This window comes from Tarenaya hassleriana, unplaced genomic scaffold (assembly GCF_000463585.1).
Source record: "Tarenaya hassleriana unplaced genomic scaffold, ASM46358v1 Cleome90, whole genome shotgun sequence".
Taxonomy (NCBI): domain Eukaryota; kingdom Viridiplantae; phylum Streptophyta; class Magnoliopsida; order Brassicales; family Cleomaceae; genus Tarenaya; species Tarenaya hassleriana.
This window is the reverse complement of record NW_010971390.1, coordinates 128,634-148,926: the sequence shown is the minus strand read 5'-3', so window position 1 is coordinate 148,926 and position 20,293 is coordinate 128,634. Positions and strand designations below refer to the sequence as shown.

The 20,293-nt window shown below is 32.4% G+C and overlaps 3 protein-coding genes and 1 non-coding gene across 5 annotated transcripts; all 4 read left to right on the top strand.

Moving 5' to 3' along the window:
* Window positions 1-5,706: 5,706 nt before the first annotated feature.
* TRNAL-AAG lies at window positions 5,707-5,787 on the top strand. The gene has a single exon. It is a non-coding gene; the product is annotated as a tRNA-Leu (tRNA).
* A 606-nt stretch (window positions 5,788-6,393) lies between these two features.
* LOC104804586 (high mobility group-T protein-like) lies at window positions 6,394-8,039 on the top strand. The gene is made up of 2 exons (XM_010528900.2): window positions 6,394-6,779; window positions 7,632-8,039. The coding sequence occupies exons 1-2, from the start codon at window positions 6,492-6,494 to the stop codon at window positions 7,836-7,838; spliced, it is 495 nt and encodes a 164-aa protein (XP_010527202.1). The 5' UTR covers window positions 6,394-6,491; the 3' UTR covers window positions 7,839-8,039.
* A 227-nt stretch (window positions 8,040-8,266) lies between these two features.
* LOC104804584 lies at window positions 8,267-10,828 on the top strand. Of its 2 annotated transcripts, none has more exons than XM_010528898.1 (3): window positions 8,267-8,866; window positions 9,610-9,681; window positions 10,549-10,828. In XM_010528898.1, exons 1-2 carry the CDS (start codon window positions 8,294-8,296, stop codon window positions 9,679-9,681), a joined length of 645 nt encoding a protein of 214 aa, XP_010527200.1. In that variant the 5' UTR covers window positions 8,267-8,293; the 3' UTR covers window positions 10,549-10,828. The 2 variants fall into 2 exon arrangements, with proteins under 2 accessions (XP_010527200.1, XP_010527201.1); XM_010528899.1 differs by lacking the exon at window positions 10,549-10,828 and adding an exon at window positions 10,260-10,515.
* A 2,656-nt stretch (window positions 10,829-13,484) lies between these two features.
* On the top strand, window positions 13,485-16,394 carry LOC104804583 (aldehyde dehydrogenase family 2 member C4-like). Its single transcript, XM_010528897.2, has 9 exons — window positions 13,485-13,636; window positions 13,790-13,932; window positions 14,135-14,521; window positions 14,653-14,742; window positions 14,900-15,073; window positions 15,176-15,313; window positions 15,405-15,542; window positions 15,711-15,772; window positions 15,972-16,394. The coding sequence occupies exons 1-9, from the start codon at window positions 13,534-13,536 to the stop codon at window positions 16,243-16,245; spliced, it is 1,509 nt and encodes a 502-aa protein (XP_010527199.1). The 5' UTR covers window positions 13,485-13,533; the 3' UTR covers window positions 16,246-16,394.
* The last annotated feature ends 3,899 nt before the right edge of the window (window positions 16,395-20,293 follow it).

Genomic DNA, 20,293 nt, shown 5'->3' with positions numbered 1-20,293 from the left:
AGTATGTATTGTCTCACTTATATTATCCAGTGGCACATCGGAATCATCGTCGATGTCTTCTGTCTCTGGCAGATTTTCACTTGGGTTTTCTGATTCGACATGTTGATCAACTCCTACTCCCGGATAATATCCATCATCAGTACCAATATGTTTTTTTGTAAATATTCGATCTAATATATTGATATCGGTAAACGGGTGTGCTCGAAGTTTTGCAACATCCAGTATTTTCTATAAAAAAAATATAAAAAAATATTAAATAAATATATTTATCGTGTCTAGATTTTAAATTTGAGAATATGTATATAATGATAAGAATTATATAGAAATTACCTTAATACGATCATTCCACCATGCATCATCCATGTTGATGGTTTGTGTATCAGGATGAAGTGCGATTCCAGTCTTCCAAATCAATTGACAATAAATATCGTATTGTTTTTTAATCGAATAATATTTATTTTTAAATTTTTTCCAGTCTAAATTATAACACGTGAACTCTCGAAATATCTCGATTATTCTCATCTTACTTTCTTTTTTAAGATTTTGACTATGTCATCCAGTGCGATCCAACTCTTTCTCGTATATTTCAAGAAAAATGTTGACCAATCTATCAGTCCATTGTATCGTCACCTTAAAAAAATATTATTACATACACTAATCAACGATACAAAAAAATATTATATTATAATAAAGATATATTTATAGAATATATACCTCTCTAACATATGACGATTGTCCCTTTGAATTCACCATGTTTGTACTGTAAAAAGACATAAGTTATATTTTTTATTTCGTATATAAATAATATAAATATAATATATATATATATATATATATTTAAATATAACGTGTATATATATATGTATTTATATATAATTAGTATGTATATATACATATATATATGGGATAATTCCATTTAAAACTCTGTACTTTTCTCTCGTCTCAATTTAAACCCTGTACTTTTTTTTATCAAATGTGATATTGATATCACATTTGGCATATGCTGGCCTGAATAAAACTTTGAATACAACTGAGTCATTGTATCAACGGTTTTTTTTTCTTTTTCTTTTTCTTTTATTGTTATATTGGTTTGGGAGATTGTCAAAGGGTGTCTAGTTTTCCCTCGGAGGCTCTCCTTGATCCTTGAAGGATGGATGTTTTGTTTGATATATGATTCGTCATGAAATATTTGGTAAGAGTGAGGTTTATGGTTTGTAGCATTTTTAGAATAAGCTGCGGTGGATTCTAGAAAGCAACGTCTTGGTGTCAATAGGACTGGGTGGGCGCGGAGACCCGACTTTCTGGTACGGATCTGGCTCGCGAGTCTCGATTTGAAAATTTAGGTGTTCGTTCATCGAAGAAATGAGCCACGGATTTGGCTACGTCGAGAACTCGTCCTTTAGATGTCGGGTGTACTCACATATATATATATATGTATTATATATATGTGTGTATATATATAAATATGTTTATATATGTGTATATATGTATATCATTTCATTATATATGTATGTGTATAATTTTTAAAATTTTATTTTTTTTTATTATTATTTTATTTTTATTTTGTATTAATTAATATTATTAAATATTAGGGATTGATGATGTGGCAGATGACTAGGATGTCATGTCAGCATTAAATAATATATTTTTTCGTTCAGGGTTTTATTTGCCAATTTTTAAAAGTATAGAGTTTTAATTTCCAATTTTTAAAAGTACAATGTTTTTTTGGATCAAAAAAAAGTACAGGGTTTAAATTGAGACGAGAGAAAAGTACAGGGTTTTAAATGGAATTATCCCTATATATATATACATATTATATATATACTCACATACGTATATCTATGTGTAAGTATATATATATACTATTTATATTGTTCAAATACATATACATATATATATATATATTATATTTATAATGTTTCAATATATATATATATATTCAACATTAATATGTATATGTATATGTATATAGATGTATATGTATATATATATAACTATAGATATAAGATGACTATAATATATATTTTGAATAAAGATTTTGAATTACATTTCTTGTAAGTTTGTTCTTTTATAAAAACTTTTTCAAATATGAGTTATGGTAAAAATGATAAGAATGTGGTATTTATATAGACATAGATATAATGTGAAATTATTTTTAAAATGATGGGTATTTTTGTCTTTAGTATAATTTATATAATTATTTTTTAATAAAAAATAAAAAATCTACTAACAAACCTCTAAAATCTACAAAATATTAGTTTTTACCTTTCACGTAGCTTTCCTCCAAAAGTGGCTTAGCGGGTTTTTAGGAAAACTAAAATAAAAAAATATTGACTTGGAAATTTTTGGATTTTTAATCTCTAAAAACTGGGAAAACTCCTCCCATTCAAGCCCTTATATTTATCTGTATTATAGATACGGTGGATGAGTTATATATTCGTAAATGATACAGTATGAATTGGTAAAGTATATACATGCGTTTACTGAAGTATATACTTGTGTTTAGTAGTGAAATTTAAGTTTAAAAATTCAGCACGGGCTGTAACATGGTATGTTAATTCCAACACGAGCAGTGTTAGATTCAACACGGGTTGTGTCAAATGTAAAATGGGCATCTTAATTGCAACACGACCATATTAGATTCAACATGGGTCATGTCAATTCTCTGAGAAAATATTGTTTTTTGCTTAGACATTTGGCACGGACCGTGTTAGGTGCAACAAGGACCGTGTCAATTCTCTGAGAAAATGTTATTTTTGCACAGACATTTGACACGGACCATGTCAGATTCGACACGGATCATGTTAAATGTCTGGAACATGAACAAATGCGATTTTTCACATGAAAACTACTAAATTGATACAACTTTTAAAGATGTATCTCATGGTTTGTAACAAAAAACGTCAGAGAATGTTGGATATAAGAGATCTAATTGATTTTTGAGAGATTTGGGAGCAATTTTGGTGAAGAATCTTGCTACTTCTTCTCTAACTTTTCTTGTTCATTCTCGTTCTCGGGTTTTTTTCTGTTTTGAGCAACTTTTGACGAGCAAATCAATGTTACTGATCTTCTTTGTATCTATAAACGTATTCTCGGATTTTTCCTTTATTCGGTGGGGAAGGAATAATGTTTTAAGAAAGTGGAATCACGCCTAAAAGATCATATCTGAGTTCATCTATTAATTTTGTTTTTCGATTTTGTTGTTCTCGTTATCTTTCTGGATGTATCCATATCCTGATTCTTTTTTTTTTAACAGTACGTTCATTTGATTGGCACCAAAAAATATGATTGGTAAGTATTGATATTTAAGCTTTTTTAATTAAAAATATGAAAAATATGAAAATACCATTCGGTAAGTATCGATATTTAGATTTTATCATAAAGTACCTTGTTCAATACTAACTCAAAACCTTTATATTATATTATTATAGTTCTGCATTACAAATTATGTGAAAAATAATATTGTGATAGATTCAATGTCAGAACGCCCGTTTTAACCCTGATATATATATATACACACATTGATATAATATATATACACACACAAGTGGAGCCTTCTCAATCTTATGGGGCCTAATCATTTATAAAATATAATTAATAAAAATTCTAATTTATATAATAGAAATATTAATTTTAAAATTATTTAATTATTTTTAAAAAAAATTAATATATAATAAAAATATTTAACGATAATAAATTAATTTTGTAATATTTTTATGTATTAATGATAACAATATATTTTTCAAATGAATCTATAAATTTAAAGCTCCTATTATAAATATAATCGATTTTAAAGTTCTTAAAATAATTCTTTTCATTTATTATTAATATATTTTATGAATTATAATATTAATTTAAAGATTAAATTTAAAGTTGAATTTGAATTTGAATTTATAATAAGTTTGTGATAAAAATAAATTTTTAAGTATTAATTTTATAATTTCAAAAGAATGTAAAAATATTTTTCTAAAATTTATTTTATTTTATTCTCTTTATGATTGTGTATAATTTTAAAAATATGACCCCAAAATTTATAGAATCTTGTTCCACTCCTCCACTTGCGCATGTTAAAAAATAGATTATATATTCACTTTGATTTTTCTTATCCCACGTTTTTTTAGAAGAAAAAGGAAAGAAACAAATAAAATTAATTTGGGAAAATGGCATACGAAATGTTTAAAATGTGACTTTTTCCTACACGAACTTTTAATTTGACAAAAAACTATATCAAATTATCAAATGTGCCAAATTGATACACGGACTATCCAATTTAACTGCAATTTTCTACACAATCCGAAAACGACGTTAAATATCCGTTAACCGATGACGTGACACGCCATGTGGCGTCTGACATAGCACACCACATGAAAAATTTTACCACGTCAGCGTGTCACGTCAGATTTTTAAAAAAATATAAAAAAATCTAAAAAATTGCAAAATACAGATTTAAAAAAAAACAAAAAATCTGAAAAAAAATTGAAAAAAGATAAAATAATATAAAAATAAAAAGCAGAAAAAATACATATATATATATATATATATACATATATATTCATATCTATATACAAATATAAACATATATACCCCTATATATGTATATATACTTATATATTTTTTAGTATGTATATATTTGTTTGTATGATACTTAGCTTCTATTTAAAAATTTTAAATATATATATATACTCCTATATAAAAATATATATACTCCTATTTAAAAAATATATATATATACTTCTACATATAAATACATATACTTATATATACTCCTATATATATACATATATATTCATATCTATATACAAATATAAATATAAACATATATACTCCTATATATGTATATATACTTATATATTTTTTAGAATGTATATATTTGTTTGTATACAAATACACATATATATACATATATATTCATATCTATATACAAATACAAATATATTTGTTTGGATGTATATGTATATATATATTTGTATAGATGTTAGTATATATATATATGTGTATATGTTTTAATTTGTATATATATAGATATATTTTATATAGGAGTATATATATTTATATTTGTATTTGTATATAGATATGAATTTATATGTAGGAGTATATATATATTTTTTAAATAGGAGTATATATATTTTTATATAGGAGTATATATATATTTTTAAAAAAATTTCGATTTTTTTCAGATTTTTTCTGGATTTTTAAAAAATATGACGTGGCATGCTGACATGGCAAAATTTTTCATGTGGCGTGCCATGTCAGACGCCACGTGGCGTGCCACGTCATCAGTTAACGGACATTTAACACCCAATTCGGATTGCGTAGGAAATTGCAGTTAAATTCGGTAGTTCCTGTATCAATTTGGCACATTTGATAATATGGTATAGTTTTTTGTCAAATTAAAAATTCGTGTAGAAAAAATCATGTAGGAAAATATTATTTTTCCAAATAATTTCAATTTTTAAATTCCTACAAATATCGATTGTGCCACTGTAGCTAAACAAACTTCTATAATTTATCTTATAAATGTTATTCCTTCCGTTTCTGATAAATGAGGTTTTAGAGAATATATTTTGTTATCAAATGGATATTATTTTAGATTTTCTAAATTTTTTTAAAAAAAATTACAAATTTATCTTTAATTAAAAATATCGAATTTCAACAAAAAATATGTAGTTACTTTTTCTTTTCAATACAAATTAATGCCAACACAAAGTTGAGATGGCCGAGTTGGTCTAAGGCGCCAGATTAAGGTTCTGGTCCGAAAGGGCGTGGGTTCAAATCCCACTCTCAACATATATTATTTTATTTTATTTTTTAAAAAAAAATCGAGAATACCCAATAGGAGGTGTAGCTAATTCTATGCTTATCGAATAGATTCATGGAGACAACTAGAAGGCTCTTAACTCGTTCTAATGATATATATAATTATCATCTAATAATAAAAAACATTATTATACGTTTACATGTTTCTTTCGTTGAAAACAAAGGACATGATCAGAATTCTAAAAAGGGAAACTATTCATATTCGTACTTAAAGGATGGATAATTAAATTATGATTATCAAATTCGGTTCGAAAACGATTTATTCAATTTTAGTAAACCACATCAGTATTCGATTTGATCCAGTTGGATTCCGGTTCACACCGGCTCAAAACTAAGTTTTCAGACCGAAATACCCCTGATTGGAAATAAATGAAACCAAACCGGTTGACATTCCTAATAGCATAAACCAATCGAGTTTAGACCGGTTTTGCCCAGCCACCAATTATTTTCTTTCGCTTTTCCTCTATAAACTAAAATTAAATTAATTGTTTTGCTTGTCGGTTTATTTTCCTTAAGAAATTAATTAATTGAAAATATAACCAAAAAAAAAAAGTGAGAGAAAGGAGGGGAAAGAAAAGATGGGCGGTGACGGTGACGGTGACGGTGACGAATGTATCAGATAAATACCTCTTAACGGTTCGGTGGAAAACACGAAAAAAAAGTTGAACTTGCTGATGGCGTTGCCGCCGTCGCTTTACCTCTTGCCGTCGTCTTCGCCGCCGGTCAAAACCCTAGCTCTTCTTTCTCCGTCTCTATCGCCGCGATCCTCTTCGTCCTTTGGTTGCTCCTCGTCTTTGAGCCACGGTTGCTCGTGCTCTTTTTCCTCCGATCGACTTTTCGCGCCTCGCAATTCGGTTCTGAAAGGGATGACGATGAAGAAGGCGAGGAAACGGCTGGGGGTCGTGGCTATGGCTCCGGAGGAGGAGAAGCTCACTCGTCGGAGCCCTCTCGATTTCCCTATCGTACGTATCGAGTCCTCTTTTTTTCTTTTTTCCTAGATTTTCTTAGGGATTGCGTGAGACTCATCGACCAATCTCCCGTAATATCTGAACAACGCTGTTGATCGCTTTCTCTGAATCGATGGGATGGAATTTGCGAGGAGTTTCAAATTTAATAGATTTGTGGGTCTAAATCAAATCACTAATTTGCGCGAATATTGTTTCAAATAATATGGCTAGAAGAAAGATTTGCGTGTATTGTTTCATCTGGATTCTCTCTCTCTCTTGACGCCATGCTTGTGCAAGTAAAGCCTGCGAAATTTTGCTATTCGATGTTCTTCCTCTCTGATAATCACATAGACAAGATTTCTGATTTTTAGATTATAGGTTCAGAACTGCTTGTTTGTCAAATCGAGCTAAAGTCTTTGATGAAGCTCATTAGATCCTGTCCTGTATATGGTTTGATATACCATGCGCTTGTAGCGTCTTGCTTACTGGATTATCGGATTCGGATGATTCGTTCGGTTCATGGATCCTACCGACTTAACGTTAATACATGTTCTATTGAGGATCAACATGTTTATCACCTGAATCTATTTAGGGTTGAAGCCGGAAGATTAATTTCTTGTTCATCTGTTTGAACATGAACTGAGTCTCATCCTCCTTTTCTGAATGCCTTTGCTTGAGGTGAATGTTCTCGTGATGAATATCTAGCTCCTGTCGCCGAACTTTTCAATCTTACGTAGAATCCTCGCTGTGGCGGTGCCTGTTCCGCCATCTATCCATTCCTGGTCCCATCCATGGAGAGGTTTGTCCCGGGAATGGAACCGGCTCGAATGATGTTTGAACAAGTTTGTGTTTTTGGGTATGTGGCAGGAATGGGAGAGACCGAAACCCGGGAGAAGGCCAGACATTTTCCCTAGGTTTAGCCCTATGAAGACACCATTGCCTCTTCCGGGGCCTTTCGATCCTCCAGCGGAAGATGATGAAGAAGACGAAGAAGAGGAGAAGAAGAAGGAAGACGGTGAAGAAGACGATGACCCCGACAAGGAAGAAGATGATAAACCTAAAAAGCCAAAGTAAAATACTCCTCTCTATGGAGAGATATTCACAACAGGCATATATACATATATACATAGTTCTGAGTTGTCTTGTCTTTGCCTCGAGCATTAGGATTTTGCCTTGTAGTTGTTGCCTCTTCTTCTGTCTGTTGTAATCATTAGAATACCATATCTCATTAAGAAAAAGAAAGGCTTAAACCACGGAATTGGTTTCAATTTTCAATCATAGAATTTTGTACTTTTATTTAATAGTTTTATATTTTTTAAAAAAAACGAATGAGTGATTAGTAATGATTTGAAGTGTTTATAAATTTTGTAGATATTAGATTCTGGACTTGTGAGATATTTGGGCTTTTAGTAAGTAAAAGACCCAGAAATAACAATAGAAGGCCCAATGAGACCCAATTTCTTTATATATATAATCTATTCTTTACCAAAATCTTTAATCCGCAATCCGGTAATTCGGAGGGACCAGCAATGGCGTCGAAGCAAGATTACGGCATCCCCGTTCCGTACGCCCCTCTTCCTCCGACGCCCACCACCCAAACTATTATCGTTCTGACCCCTTACTACCGCCATCGCCGATCTTCCTTCCTCCGCCACCTCCGGTGCTGCTTCCTCTTCTCCGCCGCCATCCTCCTCCTCTCCGCCGCCGTCTTCTTTCTCTACCCCTCCGACCCCGACATCAGACTCACCCGGATCCAGCTCAATCATGTCCGTGTACTGGATTCCCCGAAACCCGCCATTGATCTCTCCTTCTCCCTCACCATCAAGGTCCGAAACCGCGACTTCTTCTCCCTCGACTACGATTCTCTCGTCGTCTCCGTTGGGTACAGAGATAGGGAGCTAGGGATTGTGAAGTCGCGTGGCGGCCATCTCCGAGCTCGTGATAGCTCTTACATAGACGCGACGCTTGATTTGGATGGTCTGGAAGTTGTCCATGACGTGATTCACTTGATCGGAGATTTGGCTAAGGGTGTTATCCCTTTCGATACCATTGCTTGGGTCAAAGGAGATTTAGGGTTCTTCTTCTTCCGGATTCCAATTCAGGTACCCCATCTTTCCTCGTTGATGTATTCGTCTCCGAGCTGTGATTCAATTCATGCGCCATGGATTTTAGGGAAGCGTACTGTGATTCGTATTCGTACAAAGCTTCCTCTTTTTGGAGTGATAACATGAGAGGTTGTAGTGTCGGCTTTTGGGTATAAGTCTTATCATGAAATTCAATAGTTGTGGACCTTGTGGTCTTAGTTTGGAGCTTTCGTATGGATGTTTTCACTATTGATAAAGCTAATAGTGTCTGGTCCTTGTAGAAAATCCATAGTGATGAAGAAATTCTTAGGAGTTTCATTAGGAACAATTGGCTCATTGATTGAGGAGGACCCTTTGTGATTTCTTCATGCTCTGCTTCTCTCCATCCTTTCTGATTCTGGGCTTATGAAGATTTGATCCTCTTCACATGGAAACCGATCTTTCTGAGTGTTTTCTACTTTATGTAGGAGGTGACTTTCCAGTATCATGAAGCCTATCTTCTGTGCAATCAAATATGAATTTCTTTCACTTGAGTTGGATTGCTTTATGATATATGATTTGTGGATTCTTTTTTATTTTGTGTTGACATCAAGCCCCTTTACTCCACAGCGGTTGCCCGTTAAAGATGCAACCTTTTTTGGTATTTTTAGTTGACTGAGTTTACTTTACTCTAATTGTGCTCTACATACATTGGCCATGCTTTTTGAGTTTCACCATGACGCGAGACCTCTCGATGTTTTGCGATATTGTTTTCTGTGCAGGGAAAAGTGAAGTGTGAGGTGTATGTCAATGTCAACGACCAGACAATTTCCCACCAGGATTGCCGCCCGTAGGTAAGCCGGTTTCTCAGTTTATCACGAGGTTATTATTTATTAGCAGAGTAATCGAACGTTATGATTACAATATGCTCTGATTACGAGTTCTAGCATTACAGAAAGATGGGTAGAAACGGAGAGAATCAGAACAATATATAGCATTATGCAAATTATGATATGGATGAACTTTTACTCTGTTCATTGCTCCGGTGGGGCATAGCTTGAACTAGTTTATCTGCCTCGGAAACTTTTTTTTTTATAATCTGGAAATTCACTAAACCTTCGACCCAACTATATCTCTCATCGAAACAGAGAAACCCAGGTGAATGCCCCTCCCCTTGGGGAGACTCGAAGCTGGGTTGGGAAGGAGATTTGTTGTATCTCTTACCAATTAAACCACGCAATCTTGGGTTGCCTCGGAAACTTGACTTCCAAAAACTCAATAGCTTAAGCTATTTGCCAAACCGTATCATGCCCTGCCCTGTCCTGTGTTCTACCATGTGATTGCGCCCGACAAGGCATGGATGAATGAACAGACATTATAGGAAACATAATGGTAGATGGGTAATGAATGTTGCCCTTATATGTTTGCTCAGACTTCTAGTAATGGCGAAAAAGGAAGCAACTTTATATCGGGACAGGGATAGTCATTGGCATCACCGAGTTAGGGAACTGAGGAAAAATGGTAAGAGGGTGGGTTAGTGAAAGTTGTCTGAACTTTGAAATTGTACAATGTTGGAGTTATTTGGGTCAATTTAGAGATATTAACATTTCAGACCAGACATAGATTTTCTTTGCTTTAAGCAACTTCCATGTACTTTGGACTCTTCAAAGCCAACATATATTTGCATTGACTCCATCCATCCATTCATCCAATTGTTGCAGGGAGGCAGTATTTAATGGTTCCATGATCTACAGATATATCAGGCAGGTTTCAAATAATGTTGTAATGGACAAATGGATGCTACAGAAGACATAATGATGTATGTATACATGTATGTGTTTGTGTATATGTCTGAATTTATGAAAACATGTCAGGTTTGTAGATATTAGAGTTAAAGACATCCGTGACTCTGGGGTTTATTGTAGGAACAGTCACTGCATCTTCTTCACCGTGGCATTACATGATTTCATGTTATACTCACACAGGTAGTGTTAGAATTTAGAAATGGGTGTCGTTTTCTGTTTCTTTATATAAACTTTAAGCGAAATGGGTGTCGTTTCTCTACCTTCCTCCAAATTTGGTTCCAAATTTCTGTTTCTTTATATATATATATATATATATATATATATATATATATATATATATGTCATGGTTGATGTAGAGATTTATAGGAGTGACGGGTCTATATTTGGTAATTGATAGAAGTACAGGAAAATGAGAGAGAACGGTGAAGAAGATTACGAATGATTTTATAAATAACATATAATAAAAGTAAAGATATATAGAATAATTTACACTAGAAAATATAGTTTGCAATGTATATTTTGTAAAAAAATGGTATATTGCAAGCCAATCTTTTCATTTAAAAAAAATAAAAATTTGTACCATGAACATGAACATGGAGGAAAAATGGAGGAAAAAAGTAGTGGTGGTCATGGTTATGCCACGTATCTTTTTGTTTGAGCCACATGAATGACATTTAACTTCTTTCCTCTTTCAGCATTTAATGGCTTGAAAATGTTAGGGGGCACAAAACGCTGTCGTTTTAGCGAATTGGACATATTTGTATTTATCGGAGGAAAAAAAACATACAATCCATTCCAAATCAAATCCTCTAATTCTAATTTATTATGTAACAAACATGAGAAGATTTTTTTCTCTAAAAGATATTAGTATAAAAATGATGTATTAATGGCTTAACTATTTTCCATGGAAGATTTACATTTTTGATTTGTAATCTATAATTAAAATTCAATTATTAGAAAACGTGTCCAAAAATGGTAATTATTTGCTGATTTTCCGAACCTACTAATTTAAGCATATATATATATATATACACACATATATTTTTAAGGCGAATTTAGGCTGTTCGTCCAAAGCGTTCCTTGATTGGTATATTAATATAACAAATTCTTATAAATTATTATATTATAAATATACATTAATGGACACAGTGACAGGATGACTGCAATTAGGTCCACTTTAGTTTCGATTTTAATTTTCAATTTTAATTTTTTTTCCATTTTCGTTCAACCCCTCAAGAGATCACTTTATTGCATTGAGAGTGCACGGAACCATTGCATTTAATTCGGACGTCTTTGATAAAACGTGAGGAAGAAAGACGACCAACAACCCCCACATCTCCTCATTTCAAAATTTATTATTACTTATTACCTTATATTATATATATATATATTACATATACACACACATATATATATATATATATAAAGGAAATACCGATATGTATAAATATGTATTATAAACGATATCATATGATTTCCAACATAAATTTGAAAATTCGTCCCATTTTTTCCTTATCTTAATTTAAAAAAAAATTGAAAAATAAAAATTGATGAACGTTGAAGAATATTCAAAGAACTCGTTAAATTTTTAAAAATGAAATAAATAATGAATATAAACCTATTATATGTTGGAACAAACAGGGATTAGACTTTTAGAACATGGTAGACTACTAGACTTGACTATCTCCATAATAAACTTGCGAAAGTCGCGAAGAACGAGTTATTTTACTAAATTTTTACGCAGTAATTCATTTATTAGTTTGTAATGATAAAATGAAATAAAGAAAAAAAATAATAGGACGGGTTTTGAAGAATAGAAGATAAAAAAAAAAACAGATAATATATTAGATTGAAATTATAAATTGAATTTTTCAAAAATAGGATCGGATTGATGAGCCGTAATAATTTCGTGTGCGTATATATATTCCACGTCAGACTTCTAGAATATGTTAATATTTTGGACTTTTACAATTTTATCATTTATGTAATAAAATCATCACAAACCTCGTGTTTTTATATGTCATCCTCTCCTCTTGCATTAATTTGAATACTAGTAGTTTTCATAGTGGGTGCAACAACCCGTATTTAAATTATTTTTATTTAATGAAATTTTTAAAAAACTGTTTTCTTATAAGTTTATAACCATGCAATATGGTCTTTATTTGCATCTGTTTCCACAAGGCATGGCACCAAAAAAAAAACAAATCAAGTATGAAGTAGCATAAACGCTAATTAATCGATAATCATTATAAAGTTTTTTTTTGGTATAATAATCGTTATAAAGTTTTGAAGATATCCGATATTTTACCTCATTTGTATATCTATTATATAATTTTGCCCAATTTCGCGGTTATGTCCGTATTTTTTGGGTAGAAAATTCGAAACTATATCAGTTTTCGGTCCAAGAAAACCATCAATATTCAACTTTCAAATTACCAAAACTAAAACTACGAAATCATACGTATACCTAAGTATGATACGTGAATTTTATTATTATTATATGAATTCGATATTTTTAATTTTAAAATTTTCCAATATGGTGGTTTGAATTGGAAAAATACAGAGAGAGAAGTAATTTATTGAGATCATGTTTGCCTCTCATTTTATTGGGATCATAGGGTAGGCGCAGAGAGATTATAGGTTTACGAACGTATGTACGTATACGTATGTATCGGAGCAATATTAATTGTGAAAAATATTTACGTTGAATCTATAACTGTAGATAGTTTTTTCACTTTTTACCTTTGATAGATTTCAACGACAATGCTGAAAAAGAGAAATATTTACAGAACATAAGTGTGCAGGAACTGAAGGCCCCCCCCCGACTATAAATAACCTGCCGTTCTTCACAGTTCGCACCTCACCGTCTATACGGAGAGAGAGGGAGAGAGAGAGAGAGAGATGGAGACCGGAAAATGCAACGGAGGCACAACGGCGGAGAAGTTGCCGGAGATCAAGTTCACGAAGCTTTTCTTCAATGGCGAGTTCCACGACGCCGTTTCAGGTGTCTCTCTCTCTATATATATATATATAGTCTTGATGTCTCATTTTTCACTGTTTTACATGTGTGCATTATATATATATATATATATATGTATAATCGATTGAATTAATATTATTATTTTTTGGTTGGGTGGTGATGGGTGAAATTGGAAAGGGAAAACATTTGAGACAATAGATCCAAGGGATGGGAAAGTGATAGGGAGAGTTGCGGAAGGAGACAAGGAAGACGTTGACTTGGCAGTCAAAGCCGCACGCCATGCCTTTGACCACGGACCTTGGCCTCGCTTCTCTGGCTCTGTCCGTTCTCGCTCCCTCTTTTTTTATTATTATTTTTTAATTTCAATTTAACCCGCCAAAACAAAAATTCATTCTAAATTTGGAGTCAACTTTTTATGAGACATGGGGAATAAAAATGAGCAACCTGCTTTAAGATGAAGTGAATTTGGAGTCAAGAATTTGAATCTGTTTCCATGGTGTTAACGTCCATCATCATCGTCAGGAGAGGGGAAGATTGATGCACAAATTCGCGGATTTAATCGAAGAAAACGCGGATGAATTGGCAGCGTTGGACGCCGTGGAAGCCGGGAAATCGTTCGAATTCGCCAAGAGGGGCGAGATTCCCACCGTCTTGAGCTGTTTCAGGTACTATGCCGGTGCCGCGGACAAGATTCACGGCGAGGTCGTGAAAATGACAAAGCCCTCGATGTTTGGTTACACTCTCAAAGAGCCTGTCGGAGTGGTCGGCCTCATCGTTCCGTGGAACTTTCCGAGCGTTTTGTTCGCCGCAAAGGTGGCCCCGGCCTTGGCCGCCGGCTGCACCATGGTGGTCAAGCCGGCCGAACAGACTCCGCTCTCGGCTCTGTTCTACGCTTACCTTGCTAAGCAAGTAAGTCCTTTGATGATCAAGCCCTAACTTTGGAGATCTGTGATTGCGCGTGTGTGTGAGATTGAATACCTAATAGGAAATTAGGGTTTGATTCCAAATCTTTGTCGTCGTTTGATCTTGCGCGGTATCAGGCAGGAATTCCCGACGGTGTGCTCAACGTTGTTACCGGGTTTGGTCCGAAGGCTGGAGCTGCAGTTGCATCTCATATGGACATAGACAAGGTAAACCATTCTATTACAGCCACAACCTTATCCATTCCCTTTTCGAGTTTTTAGGAACCGGAATCCTTGATCGGCTTTTGAACATGGAACCCAAAAACCAGAATATCTTATTAAGGAGATGGCTTGCTTCTTATGATTCCTATGTTTTTTTCACCAGATTAGTTTCACGGGATCGACGGAAGTAGGAAGGACGATAATGCAGGCCTCGGCGACCAGTAATCTAAAGCTAGTGTCCCTCGAGTTGGGCGGAAAATCGCCTATTCTGATATTTAACGATGCTGATGTCGAGAAAGCCGCTGAACTCGCCCTCGTCGGTAACTTCTTGAACAAGGTACCCCGCCCTCGATTAACTTCTTCATCTTTACTAGGCTTGAGCTTACATTTCAGTAGCATTGGCTCTGAAAAAATTGTAAAATTTGGCGGGTTTTTTCAGGGGGAAATCTGCGCGGCGAGCTCACGGGTTTTAGTACAAGAAGGCGTATACGATAAACTCGTGAAGAGGTTAGTTGAGAAGGCGAAAGGTTGGACCGTCGGCGACCCTTTTGATCCTACTGCTCGTCAAGGACCTCAAGTACGGTTTCTTTTTCTTCACAAAACGCTCTCACTGTAAATAGGTGGATACGGTTAATTAATATACGCTTTTGATATAATTTTATACGTAGGCGGATAAGAAGCAATTCGAGAAAATACTGTCTTACATTGAGCATGGCAAGAGAGAAGGCGCGACTTTGCTCACAGGCGGCAGAGCCGTGGGGGACAAAGGGTATTTCATCGAGCCGACCATCTTCGCCAATGTCACGGTTAGTTCTAGCTCTTTAGGCTAAGGCTTGGTTCGGCGGTCTGAATCTTTCGGACCGAGGGTTTACTGTGTGCTGATGTTACATGGAAAACCTTATATTAAAACCCTAAATGTACATAATTATAGTAATAGCACGATTTGATTGTACAAATGATTTTGGATAGAACAGGAGGACATGAAGATATACCAAGACGAAATCTTCGGACCGGTCATGTCATTGATGAAGTTCAAGTAAGCGAAACCCAAACTTCCCTTACACTTTGTTTCACCTTCCGTTGATCTCTACTTACACCGATACACAAGGTTTTTTGGATAACCGGATATCATGGAACGAGGTCCAGACTAATCTCGAGATACATAATCAAGGTTTTTAAGCATAGGGTATCATCATATAAATTCATACACATGTAACGAAAAAGAGTCGTGACAGGACGGTGGAAGAAGGGATCAAAATGGCGAACAACACGAAGTACGGGTTAGCAGCGGTGATAGTGAGCCCAAACATAGACTTGGTGAACATGGTGTCGAGGTCGATAAGAGCGGGTCTGATATGGGTTAACTGTAACCTGGAACTGGACGTCTCTTGCCCGTTCGGCGGCTACAAGATGAGCGGGTTCGGTCTAGACAACGGGTTGGACGCTCTCGACGGCTACCTTCACGTCAAGTCAGTCGTCACTCCCCTTCACAACTCTCCTTGGTTGTGAACCCTCTCTCCCTCAGTTTCACTACTCTCTCACTTTAAGATTAGCCTTTTTCATGTGTATACATTGAAATGTAATAAGAGAGGTTGTCCTAAACACAGCGTTAGGGCAAAGTGAATAAAAAGGCTGACGTACCAAGATTATTTGATATATATGTTTTTTTTTGTTATAATGAATCTAAACAAAACTAGACCAGAAAAAGGTATAAAAAGGGTGGTCCAAATGAAAAAAGATTGGGTTTTACAAGTTCGGGTCGAATCCAAATTCGTTATACATATCCATTTAGATCTTTTTTTAATAATTAAGAAGTTCACTTAACCGACGTTACATCTCCCTAAACTCCGGGGGTTGCCTCAGTTTAGATATTTGTTTGTGAGAATTCGAGGTTCTTGAAAAAGTTTTAATGAGTTAGAACTCGAAATGAATGAAAACGAGGGAAGAATCTGCAATTCAATTTCTAATATTTATCAAAAAAACAAAGTAGCTAATAAATATGATTTTCATTTGGCGAAAAAAAAAGCATATTATTTGCGTATAACTCGCAATTAAATATTCATACTTATATGTTTAAATCGGTCGATATATGCGTATGATGAAGGTGTACATACATATCTCACGACGCAAATGGTATTTTTATTAATCAAGAAAAAGTTGAAAAACTAATTAGTTTTAGTATAGTTTTTTTTTTGTTATAAAGTTTTAGTATAGTTTTGTATTCGTAATAAATATTTCCCATTTAAATATTGAGGATGAGGACAACTGTCCATGTCCAACTACAGCCAAACAAAAAGACACTCACCCCCTCGGAAATTGTTTTAAAATTTAAATAAATAATAAATGAATATATGACAACTTTCCTGCATATATATTTATAATAACGCCGCAGACGTCGACGCCTAACCAAACACCATGGATATATATATATATGCTTATTTTATTGCTAGCAAGTGGTCATATTCAACGTATTTTTCAGTTCATATACAAACGGTTGATTTTATTATATATGGATGTATATATGACCATTTATTTCACTTATTGCGTGTATATATAGAAAGAGAGAGAGCTTCTTCGGTATTAGAAAGATCTAATAGCTACACCATTTTGGGTATCCCTAAATATATAGATGCAAGTAAATTCACAATCAAAGATAATATTTTCTTTTATCAAAAAAAGATAATATTTTCCTAATATTTATCATTATCAAATTTATCCATCTTCCACAATCTCAACCGGGACACTCCGTGAGATTTGGATCGAAAATTTTTATACCATAATAAAAAAAAAATTACAAATTTTATTTCAATTCGATCTAAAAATCATTATAGCAATAGAGATTAATTAATAGCATTCTAATAGTAATAAAAGTAAACTACTCTAAAATTATATTTTTTTAAATATCTATCACAAATTTTTAGATAATTTTTTTGCCGTCTTATCTGATTTTGTCCCCCAAATATAAATAAAGATTTACAAATATTAAAGACAAGATGTAACGTGTATAATTTATAGTTTGGTCGGATAAGTCAAATCCATTAAATATATGTGACGGCAACCAACGTCAATAATGATTCGCCCATATTATCATGCAAGGCAAAATTTAATATTCGCCCATATGTCGAGATGTTTATATGTATATATATAATTAACGTAATATATATATATATATACATATACATACATATTGTGTTGGAAAGTTATAATACGCATGAATTTCAGCTTTCAGATCAATACATACATGCATGTAACTTATCATATGCATTGAATTATAGATATTTATACAGTCAATGAACGTGTAGGAAAGGTACAAGTTTGATGTCGTAATTTGCTTTGAAAAAAATTTCCGTAATTTTCATTCAAACTTCGTCAAGGCAAGAAACGAAAAATCCAACATGAAAAGTGTTATTACATGCGACCAAAAAAGTATTAAAAAAATATAAAAATCTCTGCGGTGATAAAAAAACTGAGATATTTAGGGAAGACTAACTTTATTATTATTATTATTATTATTTAGGACATAATTAGTTATTATAACAAATATTTTGGGTTGTAAACTTATATATTAAAATTGATAAATAGTTAAATTGGGCAATCTTTTTTTTTTTTTGTGTGTGTTTGCTGCATCACTTATTTTGTTTTGTTTTATTGACGATTCTATTTGGAATTTTCACGTATATACTGTTTTCTTCTCTACAGTACACCCTAATATTGTTTGTATATTTTCGACCGAATTTGTATATGGTATAGTCTTGGAATTAGGGTTTTATTTTTCTTATTTTCCGATTTCGTCGACCTTTTTCTTCTGTTATTGTCTTTGTCTTTTTTATTATATTTACGTCGGACAATTTAATCGGCCCATTGATAGAAAAATGATCAGGATACTGAATTCAGAACCGTCTTTTAGCAAGTGCAATCGATGCATTTGAACAGGGCCCCATTAATTTGGAGGCCCCACTTTTTTAAAAATAATAATTATTATTAATTATAAAAATAAAATATCTCTTATAATTTGACATTAAATTTTGTGAAATCATTATTCTAATAATTTTTTAGTATATAATTATTATAGAATAAATAAATAAATATACTATAAAAATTAATTAGATTATAAAATTTAATTTTTCTAGTTTATTATTAATACAAATTCAACATTAAATTGAATTTTTAAATTGATTTCAAAATTCCTATATTTTAATAAGAAATTAATCATTTTATTTTAAAAATTGAAAATAGTTTGTATTTATGAATCCTAATTTATGGATTTCCTTTATAAGTTAATATTATTATGATTAATACATAAAAACATTACAAAATTTATTGATGATAATTACATTTTTTTTTTCGAAATTAATAATTTTTCGAAATCAATAAATAATTTTATTATTAATTTTTATTATATAAATTTATATTTTTTTATTAAATACTTTTAATAATAATATTTTTATTATATAAATTTATAATTTTTATTAATTAATTTTTATAAAATGTACAGGGCCCCATAAAAGTTTGAGACGGCCCTGACTGAATTGCTAATTATTCATAAATATGGATTCATATACTGAAGTTATAAACAAGGCGGAACTTATAATAGCGCGCGCACACAGGAAATTTTCATTTAAATACATCAAATTATTAAAAATTCCCACATAAACATAGTTTTTCCCTAAATATAAATATTAAAATATCTAAAATATCCATAAATATATATATATATATATATATATATTCAAAATATAACATTTCTGTAGAGCACGGTATTTACAACTTTAAATTATATATTAAATATTTACCAGAATATTTAAAATAGCAATATAATATATATATATATATATATATAATATTTTAAGAATTTCGTCTAATTTTACCGGATTTTTTGTGCACAGATTAATATATACCCGTTTGTATTTTCAATTGGGGAATGGTGTCGTGGTAATAGGTTGGCCACATTCTATATATATGCATACATACTAGTTTCGTTAAGACATCAATGAGTTGGCATTGGGCCAGTTCTCGTGGTTTCACATTTATTTTCGATGCATATGCTTTTTTATCATGTCTATGCATCAAATTGGGATTATAAATCAGTTTTCTACGTAAGATTATATATAATCACAAGATTACTGCAAATAATACTTATCCAATACAGAGGAAAATACACAATTGGTGACACCATTCTCTCGCGGCAATGTCAATCGGTTCCAAATCTTATGGACGTATGGCTATCACTTACTTGCTCGATCCAATCTTATCTTCCCTTAGGGTCTGACCTCTGTTTTTGTAAGCTTCACGGACAATGGAATCCATTACTTGTACGGCTGAGTGCCGGGTTCTATACGGACTACTTTTTTTTTTTTACTAATGCATATTTACCATTACCATATATATATATATATATATATATATATATATATATATATATATATATATATCATGGTTAGCTACGTTTTTTGTTTTTTTTTATTGGATAATTTCCAAAATATAGAACAATATTTAAGAGTCTAAGACCATTTTTATTTTTATTTTTGTTTATATAAATAGGCTTTTTTTTTTTTTT

Bases quoted from the DNA above. Each gene is read 5' to 3' on its own strand.
- LOC104804586 (XM_010528900.2), top strand. From the start codon at position 6,492: ATGGCGTTGCCGCCGTCGCTTTACCTCTTGCCGTCGTCTTCGCCGCCG. The intron at 6,780-7,631 runs GTACGTATCGAG...GGTATGTGGCAG, and splicing joins GCCCTCTCGATTTCCCTATC to GAATGGGAGAGACCGAAACC.
- LOC104804584 (XM_010528898.1), top strand. From the start codon at position 8,294: ATGGCGTCGAAGCAAGATTACGGCATCCCCGTTCCGTACGCCCCTCTT. The intron at 8,867-9,609 runs GTACCCCATCTT...TTTTCTGTGCAG, and splicing joins TCTTCCGGATTCCAATTCAG to GGAAAAGTGAAGTGTGAGGT.
- LOC104804583 (XM_010528897.2), top strand. From the start codon at position 13,534: ATGGAGACCGGAAAATGCAACGGAGGCACAACGGCGGAGAAGTTGCCG. The intron at 14,743-14,899 runs GTAAACCATTCT...TTTTTTCACCAG, and splicing joins CTCATATGGACATAGACAAG to ATTAGTTTCACGGGATCGAC. The intron at 15,543-15,710 runs GTTAGTTCTAGC...TGGATAGAACAG, and splicing joins CCATCTTCGCCAATGTCACG to GAGGACATGAAGATATACCA.